Raw genomic sequence first — 22,987 nt, forward strand, 5'->3', positions numbered from 1 at the left:
CGCTGCATAGTACACGGCGTAAATTTATAACGTAAAAATTAATGCTGGAATAGCTGCTTATTTTCAATTCTCTCCTAAAATAAAGTTAATCAATATGTTATAAGCATCTAAAAATGGTGCAATTACAAAATACAACTCGTCCCGCAAAAAACAAGCCCTTATACGGCGATGTCGACGGAATACAAAAAAAGTTACGACTCTTGGAATGCGACCGTGAAAAAACAAAAAATAATCCTTGGTCATTAACGTGCAAAATGGCCCGGTCATTAAGGGGTTAAAGGTGTGCAGATTTATGCAACCACATTATTTTTGTTATTTTTATATTTCCACACTAAAAGATTGGTTTGTTTTTCAATACTATTGTACAGATTATAGGAGACATTAGAGGTGGAAAAAGTTTTTGACATGACAAAAACCTGGCATTTTAACGGGGTGTGTAGAATTTTATATCCACTGTAACTACTGAGTGTATATACGCATCCCATAAACCTACTCATCTCATACATACACCTCATATACCTACTGATCATATATAAGCATCATTGCTCCTATGTATGCAGGCACCTCATATACCTACTGATCCTATATATACACACACACACACACATCCCTATTGATCCTATATATACAGTATATATAAAAATACTGATCCTATAAATATACACACCACCCCATATACAGTATCTATATGTCTGTTACTGATCACATACTACACATTGCTACTTCCATGTTATCTATGTTGCTACATTGGTGTCTCCCATGCCCCTCATATGTACCCCAGTTCGCAGACCTCATACTTACCTATTTATGTGTATGTTGTGTTTTCTCCCATGCCTCCGCTATATGGAAATAATATAATGAAACAGTCTGCAACTTTCTAATATACTTTGTGTTGTGATTCATCATTTTCAATCTGTTTGCTGAGAGTTAAGACAAATTGTTTACATCCAGAAGCTGAACACCTGTACAGACCTAGTACTTCTCACAGCTGAGGGTTTGTTACAGTTGTATCCAGTAAACACATCAGCAGCACAAATCTCTCTTCTGTCTTGATAGTTTGCCACAATGTATCAGTGCCTGTAAAATGTATCAATCAGGAATTTGTTTTAGGCTGTGAAAGGTATTAGATCTATACAGGTTGCAGCCTACAAATAGGCGTAATTGCCCTTTAAAAATAAGACTCTGTTCAGTGTCAGGTGTGTGCCCAAAAGCTTAGTTGGGATACCTTAATCCAAAGACGCACGTAAGAAAGACAAGTATCAAGATTATCAATGAATGTTTATTCAGAAAACGGTATAAAAAAATGGAAGAACTTCAAAGAGGTGGAAAGGGGGACCCCATATAACCAGGAACATTCACCTTCTGTAAACACCATCCTGGCTACTGGAGGCACTTTAACTTGTTGCAGGGGTAAAGCCCCTCTGTCTGTCTCAGTGCAGGAAATAATATCACAGTGATAGGAAGCCTGCCCACGTTAAAAGTATAATCCCTACCCCTGTAATGTAATGTAGCAGCAGCCTAATTATACTAAATTCCCACAGACTCAGAGGGTGAAATCTGTTATTTCTAATGTTATAGATGTTCTGATGTGATACATGCATAAAGCCGTCTTTCTGCCACAGTGTAGCAAATAATATCACATTGACAGGTAACCTGTCCACATTACAAATACGAGTAATCCAAGTAAATGTAACGTAATAGCAGCCTAACCATACTAAGCTCCCACAGACTCAGAGGGTGAAATTTTTCATTTCTAATGGCATAGACATTCTGATGTGATACATGGATAAAGCCCCTCTTTGCCCTACAGTGCAGAAAATAATATCACATTGAAAGGGAACCTGTCCACATTAAAAATAAGATTCCACCAAGTAAAGGTATCGTAGCAACAGCCTAACCATACTAAGCTCCCACAGACTCAGAGGGTGAAGTATGTTTTTTAATGACGGAGACATTCAGAAGTCATCCTTCATAACAATTATGTAGGCGAGGGGAAGACAAAGATTTTCTTTCCAGTATGTCACATAGTTTTGGGGGAGTTAATAACCTTGATATATTCATGTGTGAATGTGTTTATATAGAGCTGTGAGGCCTGTATCTATGGTATGTTGTATTGTGCATTACACCGTCATATCAAACTATCTAAAACAATAGCATGTAGCTAGAATATCCATATATTTATATAGTAATTATTATACAGCCCTGCTAAAACCAGCAGAGCCTACGACTTAGAGACTACTGTCCCAGGAATAAATATTGTATATGGAACCGATATTTACATAAATCTTACATTATACATATTATATAATCTGCTATTGCTGAAATATTCGTGGCTGGTACTATGTCACATGATGTGTAGGTTACTCTTGGAGGCTCATATACAACCTGCAAAATAAGCATGTATTCCTATCTTACTAATTTAAAGGAGAACTCCATCTATAGTTGGAGTTATGGTGGTCTCCAGATGTAAGGATTAGCAGAGTTTACATTGACTCCTAGAGACCATCCCAGCGGCCACGTTGGCCATTAAAAGGTAAACAGGGGTTTTAAGCCGCAGAAGCTTTTTATAAAGGGTTTTCCACTTTACACAATGCTCACTAACAGTGGTCCTCCAGATCAAATTTTGGTCTTTGCAATGGCTTTTTGGGGTCCTAATTGGGGAATGCACTGGCTTACTTCGCAACTATGAAAAATGGACAACCCCCTTATTAATTTCTGTTACGTGCAGTACCAAATTCCACCACATCCTACTGCAAACATTTCCCATAAACATCAATGGAACAGCGCCCCCATGTACAACCTTGCTGTGATCCGATTCAATCAAATCCCTGATCCTTGAACATGTAAGATTTCCTGTGTTGCACATTGTAAACGAGCCTTCTTGTAACTTTTCTACGCACATTACATGGTGATGTCACATAGGATGGAGGTGGAGTGACACAAATTTGATCATGTGATGACAAAAGAGACAGGTCACATCTCACAATACTAAAGGTTTCTCCACATAAATACCATGTATATTTATAGGACACTACTTGTCCATATAGCAAGCCTGTAGAAGGGGCTATATGTTATTGCTAGGAAACCGGATCATATATTGCAGGAGAACAATATGCTATTTACAAACTGTTGTCACTCCCAGCAACAAGGGTACCCACATTTTATATAAGTGCTCTGCTGACGGTGTCCGCAGTATCAGATATTAATAAGGTACACCCAGAAAAGAACAACAATCATACAATGTTTCCACTGGAGTCCCAAGCAATGCTATATATGTCCAGTAAGTGTAACAGTGCCCCCTAGTGGCTGCATCTCATTACTACTGCCATTGGTTTTTTTTTATATTTGCTAACACACAAGTGGAACCTTTTAGTAACGAATAGTTCCCTTCTACTTACTAAAGTATTAATTACACTTTGTATCCCGACCCGAAATTGTACAAATAATACATCACTCCCATCATCAGCAGAATGATGAGATCCTTTGCAACTTCCAAAAGTGAGCGTTGAATGCATTGTAATGCAGGACTCCATTTGGCACCTACTAAGAAAAAAAGCAATAAGATGTGGAAGCACGCTGACTCGGGATATGCTAAATCAGTGGGCAGAGCAAAGTTTTTGGACTTGCAATGGGGTCGGAGTTACTCCTATCTATACCCTTACATCAGTGTGTACCCCACAGATACAAGACTGAGCTGTGGGAGGGGAGGTAAAGCTCAGGGCAAGATGTTGACCCCCCCCCCCGCCCACGATCCAGTGTATGTGAACAGACGCCCATAAGGCAAGAATCCACTAGAGGATATAGTCCAGATTTTGATCAGTCTGTCCCAGCACCCTTATGTCACTGGTTTGATGCTGGTTTGTGACTGTCAGCGTCCAGATGAATTCACCCTACGAGAAGTTTCCAAAGGAAGCTATGAAGAAAAGACAAAATTAAATTTAAAACAAAAAATTAGAGCGGAGACAATAACGGCAAAGTTCTGCTTTCTGGCACCTAAGAGCTAAGCCGGTGCAGTGTATCGTGGGAGATGTCATACTACTTATATCAGACTACGGTACAAACCCAACTCTCCCACAATGCACCAGGGCAAAAAAACTGAACCAGCAAGGGGGGGGAGGGGCAAGTCGAAAACTAGCAGAATTGTAAATGCAGCTCTGGATGTGACTGGAGTATAAGACGTGGTGTAACTTACAAGAGCCAAGTGACTGCAAAGGGATTGAAAGTTTCCATACATTAACCTCTTCCGTACCTTGACTAAGCAGCTGCAGATTTCGGACTTCCTCACGTACTTGCAGCTGTAAAACCTGCTGTAGAACCTCTTGCCGCTGAGATTCATGGATGATCCCCATTCGCTGCAACTTTTCTGCGTTGAGCCTCAGCAGAGCTCGGCCTGAGACAGCGAGAGACACATAAGGGACTGTGAGATTCCTCTGCCTGTATGGTTACTAAATGCATACTAAATTATGTATATTACATTGGAGTAAATGGAGCATGCAAAATGTAGAAGTAAACAGCAAACTCTCATTTCTCCTGCACTGGACTCCTTACAAGTGATCCGGGAGATCTGGTCCCTGACTTATAGTCCATGATCCGCATTATATAGTACTATACCAATAATGTAAATATGACTCCCTGTAAATCATGGGCTGAAACTTCATATACTCCGGATTCTCTTCTCTATAGACTAGGGATGCACGATACATGGAAACTTCGATACTGTTTCGATACTGGGCACCCCCAAACAGTTCGATACCGTTATTCCATGTATTTTGATACTTAGCTGTGCGGCCGCAGTATAATAACACATGACTGTATGAGAGCGGGGCTGCGGATGTGTAATACAGTCATTGCCCCGCTCCTGAGTCCTGACAAGTGTGTGCTGTCAGGATGATGCGATGCGGCCGGCGGTGCACTAATGAGCGTCGCCACTGAAGACAGAACATGGCGGGCGCACTGCAAAACACCCCCATGTTCTGTCTCCAGTGCCTGAACTGCCGCTCATTACTGCAGCGCCGGCCGCATCACCTCATGCTGACCGCGCGCGCACTTCCTGTCAGGAGCGGGGCAATGGCGGTATTACACAGCCGCAGCCCCGCCTTATAACGGCGGAGATCAGAGAAAGCCATTATTCCAGTGAATGCTGTGATCACAGCTGACCGCAGCATTCAAGAGGAAGTGAGAAGGGGGGATGCCCCATGGATCGCGTCACTGGGAATTCCTGTGATGTGATTGAGGGACATACCATATATGGGCAGACAGCCCAGAGTCCATTGAAGGACCCCAGGGCTGTCTTACCATATTTCCTGTTGTTAGGGCATAATGAGGTATGTCCTAACAACTGCCTGTGTACTATTAGAATATAGATATATGCCAGTACATTAAAGTTTAAAAAATAAAGTAAAAACATAAGGTAATGTTAAATAAAAAAAATACACATTCACCTTTTTTACAATAACCATTAAAATAAGTCTCAATACATAAAATATACACACATTCAGTATTGGCGCGGCCGTAATAACCTGCACAACTATTTTTTTGGATCATTTATGATGTGTGTGCTGTAAAAAATAAAAACTGCTTTCTATCACTTATTGTGAGGCCCGAGGTGCAATGATGAATTTAACCTCCATGTTCCTCACATTAATAGTAATTAACCCCATCATGTACCTCACATATTAACCCATTATGACCGAGAAACATGATGGGGTTAATTACTATTAATGTGAGGCACGTGGAGGTTAAATTCATCATCACACCTCGCGCCTCACATCAGAAAATGGAAGAACTTTTTTTTTATCACTGTTGGCAAAGTATCGAATTGGTATCGAAATTGCAATACTAAACGAAGTATCGGTATCGAAGTCCAAATTCTGGTATCTATAGATCAACAATCTCTCCACCTTAGATCCTTATTTCCTCCGCTTTGTATAGGTCCTGATTCCCTCCTCTTTCTATAGATGCTGATCCCCTCCTCTTTCTATAGATGCCGGTCCCCTCCTCTTCCTATAGATGCAGATCCCCTCCTCTTCCTATAGATGCAGATCCCCTCCTCTTCCTATAGATGCCGATCCCCTCCTCTTCCTATAGATGCCGATCCCCTCCTCTTCCTATAGATGCCGATCCCCTCCTCTTCCTATAGATGCCGATCCCCTCTTTCTATAGATGCCGATCCCCTCCTCTTTCTATAGATGCCGATCCCCTCCTCTTTCTATAGATGCCGATCCCCTCCTCTTTCTATAGATGCCGATCCCCTCCTCTTTCTATAGATGCCGATCCCCTCCTCTTTCTATAGATGCCGATCCCCTCCTCTTTCTATAGATGCCGATCCCCTCCTCTTTCTATAGATGCCGATCCCCTCCTCTTTCTATAGATGCAGATCCCCTCCTCTTTCTATAGATGCCGATCCCCTCCTCTTTCTATAGATGCCGATCCCCTCCTCTTTCTATAGATGCCGATCCCCTCCTCTTTCTATAGATGCAGATCCCCTCCTCTTTCTATAGATGCCGATTCCCTCCTCTTTCTATAGATGCCGATCCCCTCCTCTTTCTATAGATGCAGATCCCCTCCTCTTTCTATAGATGCAGATTCTCTCCTGATTTCTATAGATGCAGAGCCCCTCCTCTTTCTATAGATGCCGAGTCCCTCCTCTTTCTATAGATGCCGAGTCCCTCCTCTTTCTATAGATGCAGATTCCCTCCTCTTTCTATAGATGCAGATTCCCTCCTCTTTCTATAGATGCAGAGTCCCTCCTCTTTCTATAGATGCAGAGTCCCTCCTCTTTCTATAGATGCAGATCCCCTCCTCTTTCTATAGATGCAGATCCCCTCCTCTTTCTATAGATGCAGAGTCCCTCCTCTTTCTATAGATGCAGAGTCCCTCCTCTTTCTATAGATGCCGAGTCCCTCTTTCTATAGATGCAGAGTCCCTCCTCTTTCTATAGATGCAGATCCCCTCCTCTTTCTATAGATGCAGAGTCCCTCCTCTTTCTATAGATGCAGAGTCCCTCCTCTTTCTATAGCTGCTGATTCTCTCGTCCCTATACATCCTAATTCTCTTCTCTCCGCAGCTTACTCTCCCTGGATTCTGAGTTTATCCTCCCCCCGTCAGCTCATCATTTCCACTTGAGTCTTTACACTCCCTCTCTTCTTCCTAATCTTCGTCTCTCTCTCCTGGGGCGGATTGCCCCCTCTCAGTACTTTATCCGCGCTGTACATTAAGACTTTTAGTCCATACTGCCTCGGGGTACGGATCTCATAGTGTGTGCTGGTGCGTGTCTGCTGGGATTTTACAGCAGTGGAATGATCTTCGCTGCCACCTGTGAAGGACTCGGAGACACAACACATTGACTGCGCACGCAGCCCGCCGGCTCTACGAATATACCAAGCAGCGTCTTCCTGACATGAATGATCGACGTACAGAGAGAGGGACATAAGTGCTCTGCAACCTGCGGCCATCATCATCAGCTGTGAAACTACCACTCCCAGCATACCCTGACAGGCATGGGTTGTTAGAGGATGCTGGAAGTTGTAGTTTTACAACAGTTGGAGCAGTACAGGTGGCAGTTCACTGACCTAGAGTAAGTAACCTGCATGTAAACCTGCCAGGCCGAGCTACCTGTGATGGCGTGGTGAGAGAATGCCTCGACGTAGGTCAGATAGTTGTGTGGACAGTGTTTCTTCAGCCATTTGCACACGTCTTGCTGAGTCCACAGGACGACGGGTTTAGTGAGGGAGCTGAAGGACGGGCTAGTGTGATATATGCCGTATTGATCGCTGGGTCTGACCTGCGCAGGGGACAAATCAAAAATTACTCAGTGCAGCCAAGACACAGCACCGAGCTGCAGACCTGGACTTGGATTTTGTCCTTCGCTGCACATTTATAATAATCTCCTCACTGCACATTTATATCACATCTCGTCACTGCACATTTATAATAATCTCATCACTGCACATTTATAATAACCTCCTCACTCCACATTTATAATAACCTCCTCACTCCACATTTATAATAACCTCCTCACTCCACATTTATAATAATCTCCTCACTCCACATTTATAATAATCTCCTCACTGCACATTTATAATAATCTCATCACTGCACATTTATAATAACCTCCTCACTGCACATTTATAATAACCTCCTCACTCCACATTTATAATAACCTCCTCACTCCACATTTATAATAACCTCCTCACTCCACATTTATAATAATCTCCTCACTCCACATTTATAATAATCTCCTCACTGCACATTTATAATAATCTCATCACTGCACATTTATAATAACCTCCTCACTGCACATTTATAATAACCTCCTCACTCCACATTTATAATAACCTCCTCACTCCACATTTATACCATCTCCTCACTCCACATTTATACCATCTCCTCACTCCACATTTATAACATCTCCTCACTCCACATTTATAACATCTCCTCACTCCACATTTATAACATCTCCTCACTCCACATTTATAACATCTCCTCACTCCACATTTATAACATCTCCTCACTCCACATTTATAACATCTCCTCACTCCACATTTATAACATCTCCTCACTCCACATTTATAACATCTCCTCACTCCACATTTATAACATCTCCTCACTCCACATTTATAACATCTCCTCACTCCACATCTATACCATCTCCTCACTCCACATTTATAACATCTCCTCACTCCACATTTATAACATCTCCTCACTCCACATCTATACCATCTCCTCACTCCACATTTATAACATCTCCTCACTCCACATTTATAACATCTCCTCACTCCACATTTATAACATCTCCTCACTCCACATTTATAACATCTCCTCACTCCACATTTATAACATCTCCTCACTCCACATTTATAACATCTCCTCACTCCACATTTATAACATCTCCTCACTCCACATTTATAACATCTCCTCACTCCACATTTATAACATCTCCTCACTCCACATTTATAACATCTCCTCACTCCACATTTATAACATCTCCTCACTCCACATTTATAACATCTCCTCACTCCACATTTATAACATCTCCTCACTCCACATCTATACCATCTCCTCACTCCACATTTATAACATCTCCTCACTCCACATTTATAACATCTCCTCACTCCACATCTATTATAACCTCCTCACTCCACATTTATAATAATCTCCTCACTCCACATTTATAATAATCTCCTCACTCCACATTTATAATAACCTCCTCACTCCACATTTATAATAACCTCCTCACTCCACATTTATAATAACCTCCTCACTCCACATTTATAATAACCTCCTCACTCCACATTTATAATAACCTCCTCACTCCACATTTATAATAACCTCCTCACTCCACATTTATAATAACCTCCTCACTCCACATTTATAATAACCTCCTCACTCCACATTTATAATAACCTCCTCACTCCACATTTATAATAACCTCCTCACTCCACATTTATAATAACCTCCTCACTCCACATTTATAATAACCTCCTCACTCCACATTTATAATAACCTCCTCACTCCACATTTATAATAACCTCCTCACTCCACATTTATAATAACCTCCTCACTCCACATTTATAATAACCTCCTCACTCCACATTTATAATAACCTCCTCACTCCACATTTATAATAACCTCCTCACTCCACATTTATAATAATCTCCTCACTGCACATTTATAATAATCTCCTCACTCCACATTTATAATAATCTCCTCACTCCACATTTATAATAACCTCCTCACTCCACATTTATAACCTCCTCACTCCACATTTATAATAATCTCCTCACTCCACATTTATAACAATCTCCTCACTCCACATTTATAACAATCTCCTCACTCCACATTTATAACAATCTCCTCACTCCACATTTATAACAATCTCCTCACTCCACATTTATAACAATCTCCTCACTCCACATTTATAACAATCTCCTCACTCCACATTTATAACAATCTCCTCACTCCACATTTATAACATCTCCTCACTCCACATTTATAACATCTCCTCACTCCACATTTATAACATCTCCTCACTCCACATTTATAACATCTCCTCACTCCACATTTATAACATCTCCTCACTCCACATCTATACCATCTCCTCACTCCACATTTATAACATCTCCTCACTCCACATTTATAACATCTCCTCACTCCACATCTATTATAACCTCCTCACTCCACATTTATAATAATCTCCTCACTCCACATTTATAATAATCTCCTCACTCCACATTTATAATAACCTCCTCACTCCACATTTATAATAACCTCCTCACTCCACATTTATAATAACCTCCTCACTCCACATTTATAATAACCTCCTCACTCCACATTTATAATAACCTCCTCACTCCACATTTATAATAACCTCCTCACTCCACATTTATAATAACCTCCTCACTCCACATTTATAATAACCTCCTCACTCCACATTTATAATAACCTCCTCACTCCACATTTATAATAACCTCCTCACTCCACATTTATAATAACCTCCTCACTCCACATTTATAATAACCTCCTCACTCCACATTTATAATAACCTCCTCACTCCACATTTATAATAACCTCCTCACTCCACATTTATAATAACCTCCTCACTCCACATTTATAATAACCTCCTCACTCCACATTTATAATAACCTCCTCACTCCACATTTATAATAACCTCCTCACTCCACATTTATAATAATCTCCTCACTGCACATTTATAATAATCTCCTCACTCCACATTTATAATAATCTCCTCACTCCACATTTATAATAACCTCCTCACTCCACATTTATAACCTCCTCACTCCACATTTATAATAATCTCCTCACTCCACATTTATAATAATCTCCTCACTCCACATTTATAACAATCTCCTCACTCCACATTTATAACAATCTCCTCACTCCACATTTATAACAATCTCCTCACTCCACATTTATAACAATCTCCTCACTCCACATTTATAACAATCTCCTCACTCCACATTTATAACAATCTCCTCACTCCACATTTATAATAACCTCCTCACTCCACATTTATAATAACCTCCTCACTGCACATTTATAATAATCTCCTCACTCCACATTTATAATAATCTCCTCACTCCACATTTATAATAACCTCCTCACTCCACATTTATAACCTCCTCACTCCACATTTATAATAATCTCCTCACTCCACATTTATAATAATCTCCTCACTCCACATTTATAATAATCTCCTCACTCCACATTTATAACAATCTCCTCACTCCACATTTATAACAATCTCCTCACTCCACATTTATAACAATCTCCTCACTCCACATTTATAACTCTCCCTGTACATTCATATCTACTGTCTAGTGAGTGCGGTTATATTCTGTGCAGCTCTACAATTTGCTTTGCACCTCTTTATCATCCTTTACGTTGATAATGTATATATTATACAGCACTGCGGTCCTACATGATTCTTCCATTGTCGCTTACAGGACGGCAATGTCCAGCGTTATACATACAGCTGACTGCATTTGACAGTAGATGAGCCGCACTGCGCCTCACTCATTTCATGCATCACGATATCTGGGCCGTTATTGTAATACCTCAGCTCAGGGGTAATGTCTGTGTGACCGTACAGCGGCTAAGAGCAGATCACCACAATAATCAGAGCACCCAATTATCCTCCTTGTCCAAGGAGGTCACACATGAGCTGTCCAGCAGAGCCCCCTCTCCCCCTGGCTGCAGTGTACGATGCTTCCATACAGCAACCTGTTACCAAGTCTGTGTGTTCATAGATCTGCATGTTTGAGTACTACAAGTCCCAGCATGCCACAAGAGCTGCAGATTATCAGGACATGCTGGGTCTTGGAAGTTTTGTAACATCTGGAGAGCATCAAGTTTCGGACCACTGCACTATTAGATGATCATTTGCTTGGGACCCCCCTCTTTGAGCCAAAACGGAGAGAGCAGCTCTGTAAGAATTGCTGCCATGTACTACCATATTTTCCGTGCAGCGGCCAAGGATTTTTCCCGCAAAAGCAGCCGCTGCTCCCCCTGTTGCATGGAAGAGATTTCCCATTTTTATTTAAATAAAGCTTAATCATTTTATAATGAAAAGTTCCGCAAATTTGTCATATACTTTGTGTTTCAATTTCTCACCATTTTCAAGAACTCTGCTTGCATAAGTGAATAGAACTTTCTTGTACTTGCCTTTGTCTAATATTTCTCACGGCTGCGTTCCCGATACAATTATATCCAGCCTAGACAATCCTCTGTGAACTCGCTCTTCTGACCTGATCGTTTGCCGCAGTGCAGGTAAAATGTATCAGTCTGAAGTCCGGACAATTTACCTTTCAAAGGATTGTCTAGACTGAACACAACTGTAGCAAACCCTCAGCTGTGATATGTATTAGGTCTGTCTAAGTTTCTGGATGTAAACAAGAATGCTCTCATATACTGACAGCAAGCAGAGATCTTAAAACAGTAAATAAATTAAGCAGAAAATGAAATTAGAGAGTTGTAGAATTTGTCATTATACCGATTAAGCTTTATTTACGTAAAAATGGACGACCCCTTTAAGAGTGTTTTTTTTTTTTTCACAGGATAGGCAGACGATTACCGACAGCTTGTGAAATGTCTGGATTGGTCAGAGTCTATTTCAGGGCACTGCAGGAGATGTAGTTGAATACTGCACAGGTCTAAACACCACATCACCCACAATGCACTGCAGCGGAGCATTCACTGTACAGACACCAAACCACCAGGGGGCCGCGGGGAGCTATGCAGTAATGCACTCAGAGTTATGGATGCAGCTCTGGATGTGACTGGAGTATAAGACATGATGTATCTAAATACAACGTACGTAAAGCAACTTTGAAATGTAAAAGTGCAGCTTAGGGAGGTAAATGGTTAAACCAACCCTGGAAAGGAATGATAAATGATTACCTGCGACACTTCTGTGCCGGGCTGTTTAAGCAGTTTGATGGTCCTGCTTCCGGCTGATCGATACCCCCGGCCGTCGTGCCATGTTAGACTGTTGCCAATCTCGCGACGAAAGCGATGGTTCAAGTTCTCGGCAGACACCGTGTGTTCCAAGAGGTTTCGACAAAACCGAAAGTGAGCGGCAGCTGTCAAGTGAGAAAATACGGTTAAAGAGCGGGCTACAAGCAAGGGCCTGTGTGTGGCATCAGCGGGCAACAGGACTTACAAAAAACGGTATCAAATAAGTACGCACCTACATTGGCACGCAAGCGGGTCCCAGAGAAGGCATTAACATAAACTCGGCCTGTAGCGTTGGGTAATGCCAATTCTTCTCTGCCCTTCCCTTTACCCTTGTGCCGATTTCTGCCACCCATTTGTACAGTGTCTATGGAGAAGGGAGTCCTCCACAGGTTCTCAACACAAAAGGGATGGGACTAACCTTGACAGGGCCCGCTCTCTCCTGGGGCCCAATAGCAGCCGCATGGGATGCCTCTATGGTATGTATGCCCTTGCTTACCTATATATCCCCCGCTATCCAAATACCACATCCAGCGAAACAGCTTCCACGGCACGACGCTCCGTCGCGGCCACGGTATTTGGAGTATAGTGCGAATATACAGAGAGTTATGCCAGTTGTCTGGGTTAGGGTACTCTACTAACCCTATAAAAGGTGCCACTCTTCGCGAGCCATTTAAATGGTCACCCGGCTTTCCAAAACTACTGACAAATTTGACAGAAGAGGACGACTCAAGGACTTCTATTTACTAGACGAACGCACAATAGAAGTCAATGGGCAGCCGAAAAAATGCGGCCTCGGTGGCGAGGAACAATTATGACATTTCAGTAGAAGATCCGACTCTTTATCTCATGTTTATGTTTTTTTTTTTAGGGACCCTCCATGTACACGGGGAAGGTTTTGCTGCCTCACAACTGATACTATGGGGGGAAAAAAAAAATCGCGATTGCGTTTTTACGCTTTGTTTTCTAGACCACATTTTTTTCGACTGAAGTAAATGGGGAGAAACTCACAAAATAAACCCGTACGATGTAACAGGCCGTGTATCTACTGCTTGTTGGTGCGGGGACAAGGTCGCTGACAAGCAGAGGATCACCTGACGATCGTCTGCGGCACGCGAGGATGTGACGAGAATGCTCGGGAAGTAGACTGATTATAGGGAACTGAGAACAAAGCTGCTCTTCTCCATAGTTGTATTTTCATAGCGACGCCTCGGGCAGGAAATCAAGATACAGGGGGAGGGGAGGGTGTGGGAAAAAAAAAAAAAGCGCAAATCTATTTAGCATATTCAAGTGAAGCACGGGCGAAACTCTAAAGGCAATAGTCTATTAAAATGGGACTAGTCATAGGATGCCACCTCTCCAACAATTCAGCTTGACTAATTATTGCCCTGCTATGGACGGCCCGGTCATCTTTAGGTGCCGTTATTGTGAAGTGGAGACGTCTGGAAGAACAGATCAGACGTAAAGCGGCGGCCACAATGCCGCAAAGTGCTGAAAAGTGTAAACGTCATCTAACCTTGGCTGTAGCACCCACCACCTATGACCAAACTACTTCTACTGCGTCAACACAAAAACTGGGATTGGGGTGTACATGGTCAAGCAGATGCAGACAAGCCTGAGATAGGCATGCTCAATGCCAGGTGTCAGCTGGAGAGGTGTAAAGCCACCACTAATGCAAGCGTGTTCTCTGAAGGGATGAATAACGCTTCACCATCAAGCAATTTGGTAGAAGAATTTTGGGTTTGGCAGATGCCAAGAAAACACCTCCTGCCCAACTGTATAGTCTGGTGGAACAAGGATAGGGGGCTATTTTTCATGGTTGGGGTCCAAAGTGGCAGATCTTAATACTCCAGCTACAATGACATCTAGGGAACTTCTGCTTTCAGCTTTGTGGTAACAGTTTGGGGAAGGAGCTTTACTATTTGGGGATTACAATGCCCCCCAAGGAGGACCATAAGCGAATGGTTTGGTGTGGAAAAAATTGATTGCGGACCCTTAAACCCATTTGGGATGAATGAGAGTCAGGCCTCATCACCCAACATCAGTGCCCAACCTCACTCATGGCTGAATGGACATAATCCCTACAGTCATTTTCAATAATCTAAGGGAAAACGTTCTCAGAAGAGCAGAGGCGGAGGGGAGCAAACTTCATATTAATCCCTATGGTTGTGGAATAAGTCAGTCAAGTAACTATTGATGTGATGATTGGTTCACATAGTGTTGGCCATGTAGTGTATCATTTCCTACATGTCGTCCAGTCCTCGCTGTATTTGCTGTTACAGTACGGTTTCTACAATGTAGCAGCTTGTGGTTATGATCTTTATGACATATTTTCCAGCACCAGAAAATGTATCAGATTCCGCAATGTAAAACCTGGAGAGATTGTATCATAGCCGCGGTAGCATTTACAGCAAGGGTTAAAAACAATCTGCAGCTTCCACCCGGGATTGTTCCCAAAAGGGTTAATCCAAAGTGATTTATAAAGACGTAAAAGATTATTTCTGTTACTGAGAATTTGATATATCCGAATTAATATTTACTTTGTTTAACTTGTGCCCAATGTAAAAATAATCACTTCTGTGAGACCGTATCACACATGAGGGGCTTAGATACACTGGCCGAGCGGACAGTATCACACATGAGGGGCTGAGATACACTGGCCGAGCCTTCAGTACCACACATAATGGGCTCAGATACACTGGCTCAGCAGACAGTATCACACATGATAGGATTAGATACACCAGATAAGCAGACAGTATCACACGGTAGGATTAGATACACTGGCTCTTTATCACACTTGAGAAGCTTAGATACACCCCACTCACTATCCATTTATGCATTGTCACGTATTGCTGCATGTAGTTTTGTGATTTCATTATAATACGCTCTGTACCGTTCTTTGTAGATTCCGCTGCTCCATACATTACATACGTATACTGTCCATCATTACACTGTCTACCTCGTACATAATGATACTGTTCTGCACACAAATGTAATAACTGCACACACTAATGTACCTATGTACACAGACTGTCCTGTACATCATACCATACACGCATGTAGTATCCACACCTACCACATATACACCTAAACATCATATATTACCATGCACTGCTTCATTCACACATACTATCCACACCTAACCCATATACAACTGCAGATTATACCATTCACTGCTCCCTACACACATATACGGCTCACACCTACCCAATATACACCTGTACATCATACCATACACATGTACTATCCATACTTACCCCACATACACCTGTACATCATACCATATACATGTACTATCCATACTTACCCCACATACACCTGTACATCATACTATACGCATGTAATATCCATACTTACCCCACATACACCTGTACATAATACCATATACATGTACTATCCATACTTCCCTCACATACACCTATACTATCCATACTTACCCCACATACACCTGTACATCATACCATACACATGTACTATCCATACTTACCCCACATACACCTGTACATCATACCATACACATGTACTATCCATACTTACCCCACATACACCTGTACATAATACCATATACATGTACTATCCATACTTCCCTCACATACACCTATACTATCCATACTTACCCCACATACACCTGTACATCATACCATACACATGTACTATCCATACTTACCCCACATACACCTGTACATCATACCATACACATGTACTATCCATACTTACCCCACATACATCTGTACATAATACCATATACATGTACTATCCATACTTACCTCACATACACCTATACTATCCATACTTACCCCACATACACCTGTACATCATACCATACACATGTACTATCCATACTTACCCCACATACACCTGTTCATTATACCATACACATGTACTATCCATACTTACCCCACATACACCTGTACATAATACCATACACATGTACTATCCATACTTACCCCACATACACCTGTACATCATACCATACACATGTACTATCCATACTTACCTCACATACACCTATACTATCCATACTTACCCCACATACACCTGTACATCATACCATATACATGTACTATCCATACTTACCCCACATACACCTGTACATCATACCATACGCATTTACTATCCATACTTACCCCACATACACCTGTACATCATACCATATACATGTACTATCCATACTTACCCCACATACACCTGTACATCATACCATACACATGTACTATCCATACTTACCCCACATACACCTATACTATCCATACTTACCCCACATACACCTGTACAGTACATCATACCATATACATGCACCTTCCACACCCACTTCCTATACACCTGTACATACACTCCTTTATACACACGTATTATCTACACTTTTACTATATACACCTGTACATCATATTATACCATACACATGTACTATTCACATACTGCATTTAATATTACTCACAGGTCACCTCATACACACATGTACTGTCCATCATCATATACACATATGTGCTCACTCACCCAATGTCATACATATATACTATCCCCTGTCATACATATATACTATCCCCTGTCATACATATATACTATCCCCTGTCATACATATATACAATCCCCTGTCATACATATATACTATCCCGTGTCATACATATATACTATCCCCAATGTCATAAATACATATATAATATCCCCAATGTCACATACATATATACTATCCCCTATGTCATACATGTATACCATCCCCTATGTCATACATGTATACTATCCCCTGTCATACATATATACTATCCCCAATGTCATACATACATACATACATATATACAATCCCCTGTCATACATATATATACTATCCCCAATGTCATACATATATACTATCCCCAATGTCATACATACATACATACAATCCCCTGTCATACATATATACTATCCCGTCATACATATATACTATCCCCAATGTCATACATACATACATACATACATACAATCCCGTCATACATATATATATATATATATATATATATATATACTATCCCCAATGTCATACATATATACTATCCCCAATGTCATACATACATACATACATACATAACATACAATCAATCCCCTGTCATACATACATACTATCCCCTGTCATACATATATACTATCCCGTCATACATATATACAATCCCGTCATACATATATACAATCCCCTGTCATACATATATACAATCCCCTGTCATACATATATACAATCCCCTGTGTCATACATATATACTATCCCCTGTCATACATATATACAATCCCCTGTGTCATACATATATACTATCCCCTGTCATACATATATACAATCCCCTGTGTCATACATATATACTATCCCCTGTCATACATATATACTATCCCCTGTCATACATATATACTATCCCCTGTCATACATGATCGTTGCTGGCCCGGTCACACTCACCATCCATGCCGCTCCTCTCCGGGCTGTAGTCCCCTCTCCCTGCGGGCTCCCTCTCACCGATCCGAGCTCGAAGGTCAGTGAACATCGGGCGTCCGGGTCATAGACAGCCGGGTGCTGGGGCTGCCTCCCTCCTCCAGCAGCAGACACAGCACCAGGGAGGGGGAGGAGGGAGGATGGATGGAGGGTGTGCACCGCCGGGTCACTATCACACAGCCAGCTGCTGCTTCCCCTACACAGATGTCCTGTGCTTGAGATGCTCTGCAGATTACACTGGTGTCCTGTCCACATGAGATGCTCTGCAGATTACACTGGTGTCCTGTCCACATGAGATGCTCTGCAGATTACACTGGTGTCCTGTCCACATGAGATGCTCTGCAGATTACACTGGTGTCCTGTGCTCATGAGATGCTCTGCAGCTTACACTGGTGTCCTGTGCTCATGAGATGCTCTGCAGCTTACACTGGTGTCCTGTGCTCGAGATGCTCTGCAGATTACACCGGTGTCCTGTCCACATGAGATGCTCTGCAGTTTACACTGGTGTCCTGTGCTTGAGATGCTCTGCAGATTACACTGGTGTCCTGTCCACATGAGAGCGGAAGCTTAAATTAATGTCTAGTCCACATGAGATGCTCTGCAGATTACACTGGTGTCCTGTCCACATGAGATGCTCTGCAGATTACACTGGTGTCCTGTGCTCATGAGATGCTCTGCAGCTTACACTGGTGTCCTGTGCTCATGAGATGCTCTGCAGCTTACACTGGTGTCCTGTCCACATGAGATGCTCTGCAGTTTACACTGGTGTCCTGTGCTCGAGATGCTCTGCAGATTACACCGGTGTCCTGTCCACATGAGATGCTCTGCAGTTTACACTGGTGTCCTGTGCTTGAGATGCTCTGCAGATTACACTGGTGTCCTGTCCACATGAGAGCGGAAGCTTAAATTAATGTCTAGTCCACATGAGATGATCTGCAATTTACACTGGTTATCTGCCTATATAAGAATAACTGCAGTTTACAGAGGTATCACATCCTTATGAAATGTTCTGCAGCTTACAGTGGTGTCCTGTGCTCATGAGATGCTCTGCAGTTTACACTGGTGTCCTGTCCCCATACATTTTCCGGTGCTCATGGGATGCTCTGCAGCTTACACTGGTGTCCTGTCCATATGAGATGCTCTGCAGATTACACTGGTGTCCTGTCCACATGAGATGCTCTGCAGCTTACACTGGTGTCCTGTCCACATGAGATGCTCTGCAGCTTACACTGGTGTCCTGTGCTCATGAGATGCTCTGCAGCTTACACTGGTGTCCTGTGCTCATGAGATGCTCTGCAGATACGATGGTGTCCTGTGCTCATGAGATGCTCTGCAGCTTACACTGGTGTCCTGTCCACATGAGATGCTCTGCAGCTTACACTGGTGTCCTGTGCTCATGAGATGCTCTGCAGCTTACACTGGTGTCCTGTGCTCATGAGATGCTCTGCAGATACACTGGTGTCCTGTGCTCATGAGATGCTCTGCAGCTTACACTGGTGTCCTGTCCACATGAGATGCTCTGCAGATTACACTGGTGACCTGTGCTCATGAGATGCTCTTCTTCTCTTACAGATGTCCTGTGCTCCCGAGATGCTCTGCAGTTTTGAGGCGTGATGTGGTGCAGCTGGGTGCGATGCTCTGCTGTCAGATCCTCAGTATCACTCTGGCTGTCACATACTTTGTTGTTGTTTCATGGTGTGGTGAACTGTTGTGTGTGGGCGACACCTTCATTCTGTAGACATGTCTTCACATCACAGGGTGTCTGGGCGGATATCCAGGTGTCTCCTCAAGAGACAGGTGTCTTATGATCACCAGTGCTATTGAGGATATGAGCTGTCTCTCTTCTGATGTGTGGTCTCTTCCTCACCAGTGCTATTGATGATATGAGCGGTCTCTCTTCTGATGTGTGGTCTCTTGCTCACCAGTGCTATTGATGATATGAGCGGTCTCTCTTCTGATGTGTGGTCTCTTCCTCACCAGTGCTATTGATGATATGAGCTGTCTCTCTTCTGATGTGTGGTCTCTTGATCACCAGTGCTATTGATGATATGAGCTGTCTCTCTTCTGATGTGTGGTCTCTTGCTCACCAGTGCTATTGATGATATGAGCTGTCTCTCTTCTGATGTGTGGTCTCTTGATCACCAGTGCTATTGATGATATGAGCGGTCTCTCTTCTGATGTGTGGTCTCTTGCTCACCAGTGCTATTGATGATATGAGCTGTCTCTCTTCTGATGTGTGGTCTCTTCCTCACCAGTGCTATTGATGATATGAGCTGTCTCTCTTCTGATGTGTGGTCTCTTGATCACCAGTGCTATTGATGATATGAGCGGTCTCTCTTCTGATGTGTGGTCTCTTCCTCACCAGTGCTATTGATGATATGAGCGGTCTCTCTTCTGATGTGTGGTCTCTTGCTCACCAGTGCTATTGATGATATGAGCTGTCTCTCTTCTGATGTGTGGTCTCTTGATCACCAGTGCTATTGATGATATGAGCTGTCTCTCTTCTGATGTGTGGTCTCTTGCTCACCAGTGCTATTGATGATATGAGCTGTCTCTCTTCTGATGTGTGGTCTCTTGCTCACCAGTGCTATTGATGATATGAGCTGTCTCTCTTCTGGTGTGTTGTCTCTTGATCACCAGTGCTATTGATGATATGAGCTGTCTCTCTTCTGATGTGTAGTCTCTTGCTCACCAGTGCTATTGATGATATGAGCTGTCTCTCTTCTGATGTGTGGTCTCTTCCTCACCAGTGCTATTGATGATATGAGCTGTCTCTCTTCTGATGTGTTGTCTCTTGCTCACCAGTGCTATTGATGATATGAGCTGTCTCTCTTCTGATGTGTGGTCTCTTCCTCACCAGTGCTATTGATGATATGAGCTGTCTCTCTTCTGATGTGTTGTCTCTTGCTCACCAGTGCTATCGATGATATGAGCGGTCTCTCTTCTGATGTGTTGTCTCTTGCTCACCAGTGCTATTGATGATATGAGCTGTCTCTCTTATGTGTGGTCTCTTGCTCACCAGTGCTATTGATGATATGAGCTGTCTCTCTTCTGATGTGTGGTCTCTTCCTCACCAGTGCTATTGATGATATGAGCTGTCTCTCTTCTGATGTGTGATCTCTTGATCACCAGTGCTATTGATGATATGAGCTGTCTCTCTTCTGGTGTGTTGTCTCTTGATCACCAGTGCTATTGATGATATGAGCTGTCTCTCATCTGATGTGTGGTCTCTTGCTCACCAGTGCTATTGCTGATATGAGCTGTCTCTCATCTGATGTGTGGTCTCTTGCTCACCAGTGCTATTGATGATATGAGCGGTCTCTCTTCTGATGTGTTGTCTCTTGCTCACCAGTGCTATTGATGATATGAGCAGTCTCTCTTCTGATGTGTGGTCTCTTGATCACCAGTGCTATTGATGATATGAGCTGTCTCTCTTCTGATGTGTGGTCTCTTCCTCACCAGTGCTATTGATGATATGAGCAGTCTCTCTTTTGATGTGTGGTCTCTTGCTCACCAGTGCTATTGATGATATGAGCGGTCTCTCTTCTGATGTGTGATCTCTTGATCACCAGTGCTATTGATGATATGAGCTGTCTCTCTTCTGGTGTGTTGTCTCTTGATCACCAGTGCTATTGATGATATGAGCTGTCTCTCATCTGATGTGTGGTCTCTTGCTCACCAGTGCTATTGCTGATATGAGCTGTCTCTCATCTGATGTGTGGTCTCTTGCTCACCAGTGCTATTGATGATATGAGCGGTCTCTCTTCTGATGTGTTGTCTCTTGCTCACCAGTGCTATTGATGATATGAGCAGTCTCTCTTCTGATGTGTGGTCTCTTGATCACCAGTGCTATTGATGATATGAGCTGTCTCTCTTCTGATGTGTGGTCTCTTCCTCACCAGTGCTATTGATGATATGAGCAGTCTCTCTTTTGATGTGTGGTCTCTTGCTCACCAGTGCTATTGATGATATGAGCGGTCTCTCTTCTGATGTGTGGTCTCTTGCTCACCAGTGCTATTGATGATATGAGCAGTCTCTCTTCTGATGTGTGGTCTCTTCCTCACCAGTGCTATTGATGATATGAGCAGTCTCTCTTCTGATGTGTGGTCTCTTCCTCACCAGTGCTATTGATGATATGAGCAGTCTCTCTTCTGATGTGTGGTCTCTTCCTCACCAGTGCTATTGATGATATGAGCAGTCTCTCTTCTGATGTGTGGTCTCTTGCTCACCAGTGCTATTGATGATATGAGCGGTCTCTCTTCTGATGTGTGGTCTCTTGCTCACCAGTGCTATTGATGATATGAGCTGTCTCTCTTCTGATGTGTGGTCTCTTCCTCACCAGTGCTATTGATGATATGAGCTGTCTCTCTTCTGATGTGTTGTCTCTTGCTCACCAGTGCTATTGATGATATGAGCGGTCTCTCTTCTGATGTGTGGTCTCTTCCTCACCAGTGCTATTGATGATATGAGCAGTCTCTCTTCTGATATGTTGTCTCTTGCTCACCAGTGCTATTGATGATATGAGCAGTCTCTCTTCTGATGTGTGGTCTCTTGATCACCAGT

At 42.6% G+C, this 22,987-nt stretch overlaps 1 protein-coding gene across 4 annotated transcripts in view; it reads right to left on the reverse strand.

Annotated features, from left to right (window-relative positions):
* Window positions 1-1,259: 1,259 nt before the first annotated feature.
* LOC142666055 (sterile alpha motif domain-containing protein 10-like) overlaps window positions 1,260-22,987 on the reverse strand; it is a 38,004-nt gene continuing 16,276 nt past the window's right edge. For 3 of the 4 annotated variants that reach the window (XM_075845933.1, XM_075845932.1, XM_075845931.1), the window contains 4 exons: window positions 12,919-13,100; window positions 7,615-7,783; window positions 4,250-4,390; window positions 1,260-3,913 (listed from right to left, as the gene is read on the reverse strand). In XM_075845933.1, the coding sequence (XP_075702048.1) occupies window positions 3,891-3,913; window positions 4,250-4,390; window positions 7,615-7,783; window positions 12,919-13,100 (515 nt within the window). In that variant the 3' untranslated portion in view covers window positions 1,260-3,890. Of the gene's footprint in view, window positions 3,914-4,249; window positions 4,391-7,614; window positions 7,784-12,918; window positions 13,101-18,391; window positions 19,746-22,987 lie in introns of those variants that run through there. The other variant, XM_075845930.1, reaches the window with a different exon arrangement.

This window comes from Rhinoderma darwinii, chromosome 13 (genome assembly GCF_050947455.1).
Source record: "Rhinoderma darwinii isolate aRhiDar2 chromosome 13, aRhiDar2.hap1, whole genome shotgun sequence".
NCBI lineage: Eukaryota > Metazoa > Chordata > Amphibia > Anura > Rhinodermatidae > Rhinoderma > Rhinoderma darwinii.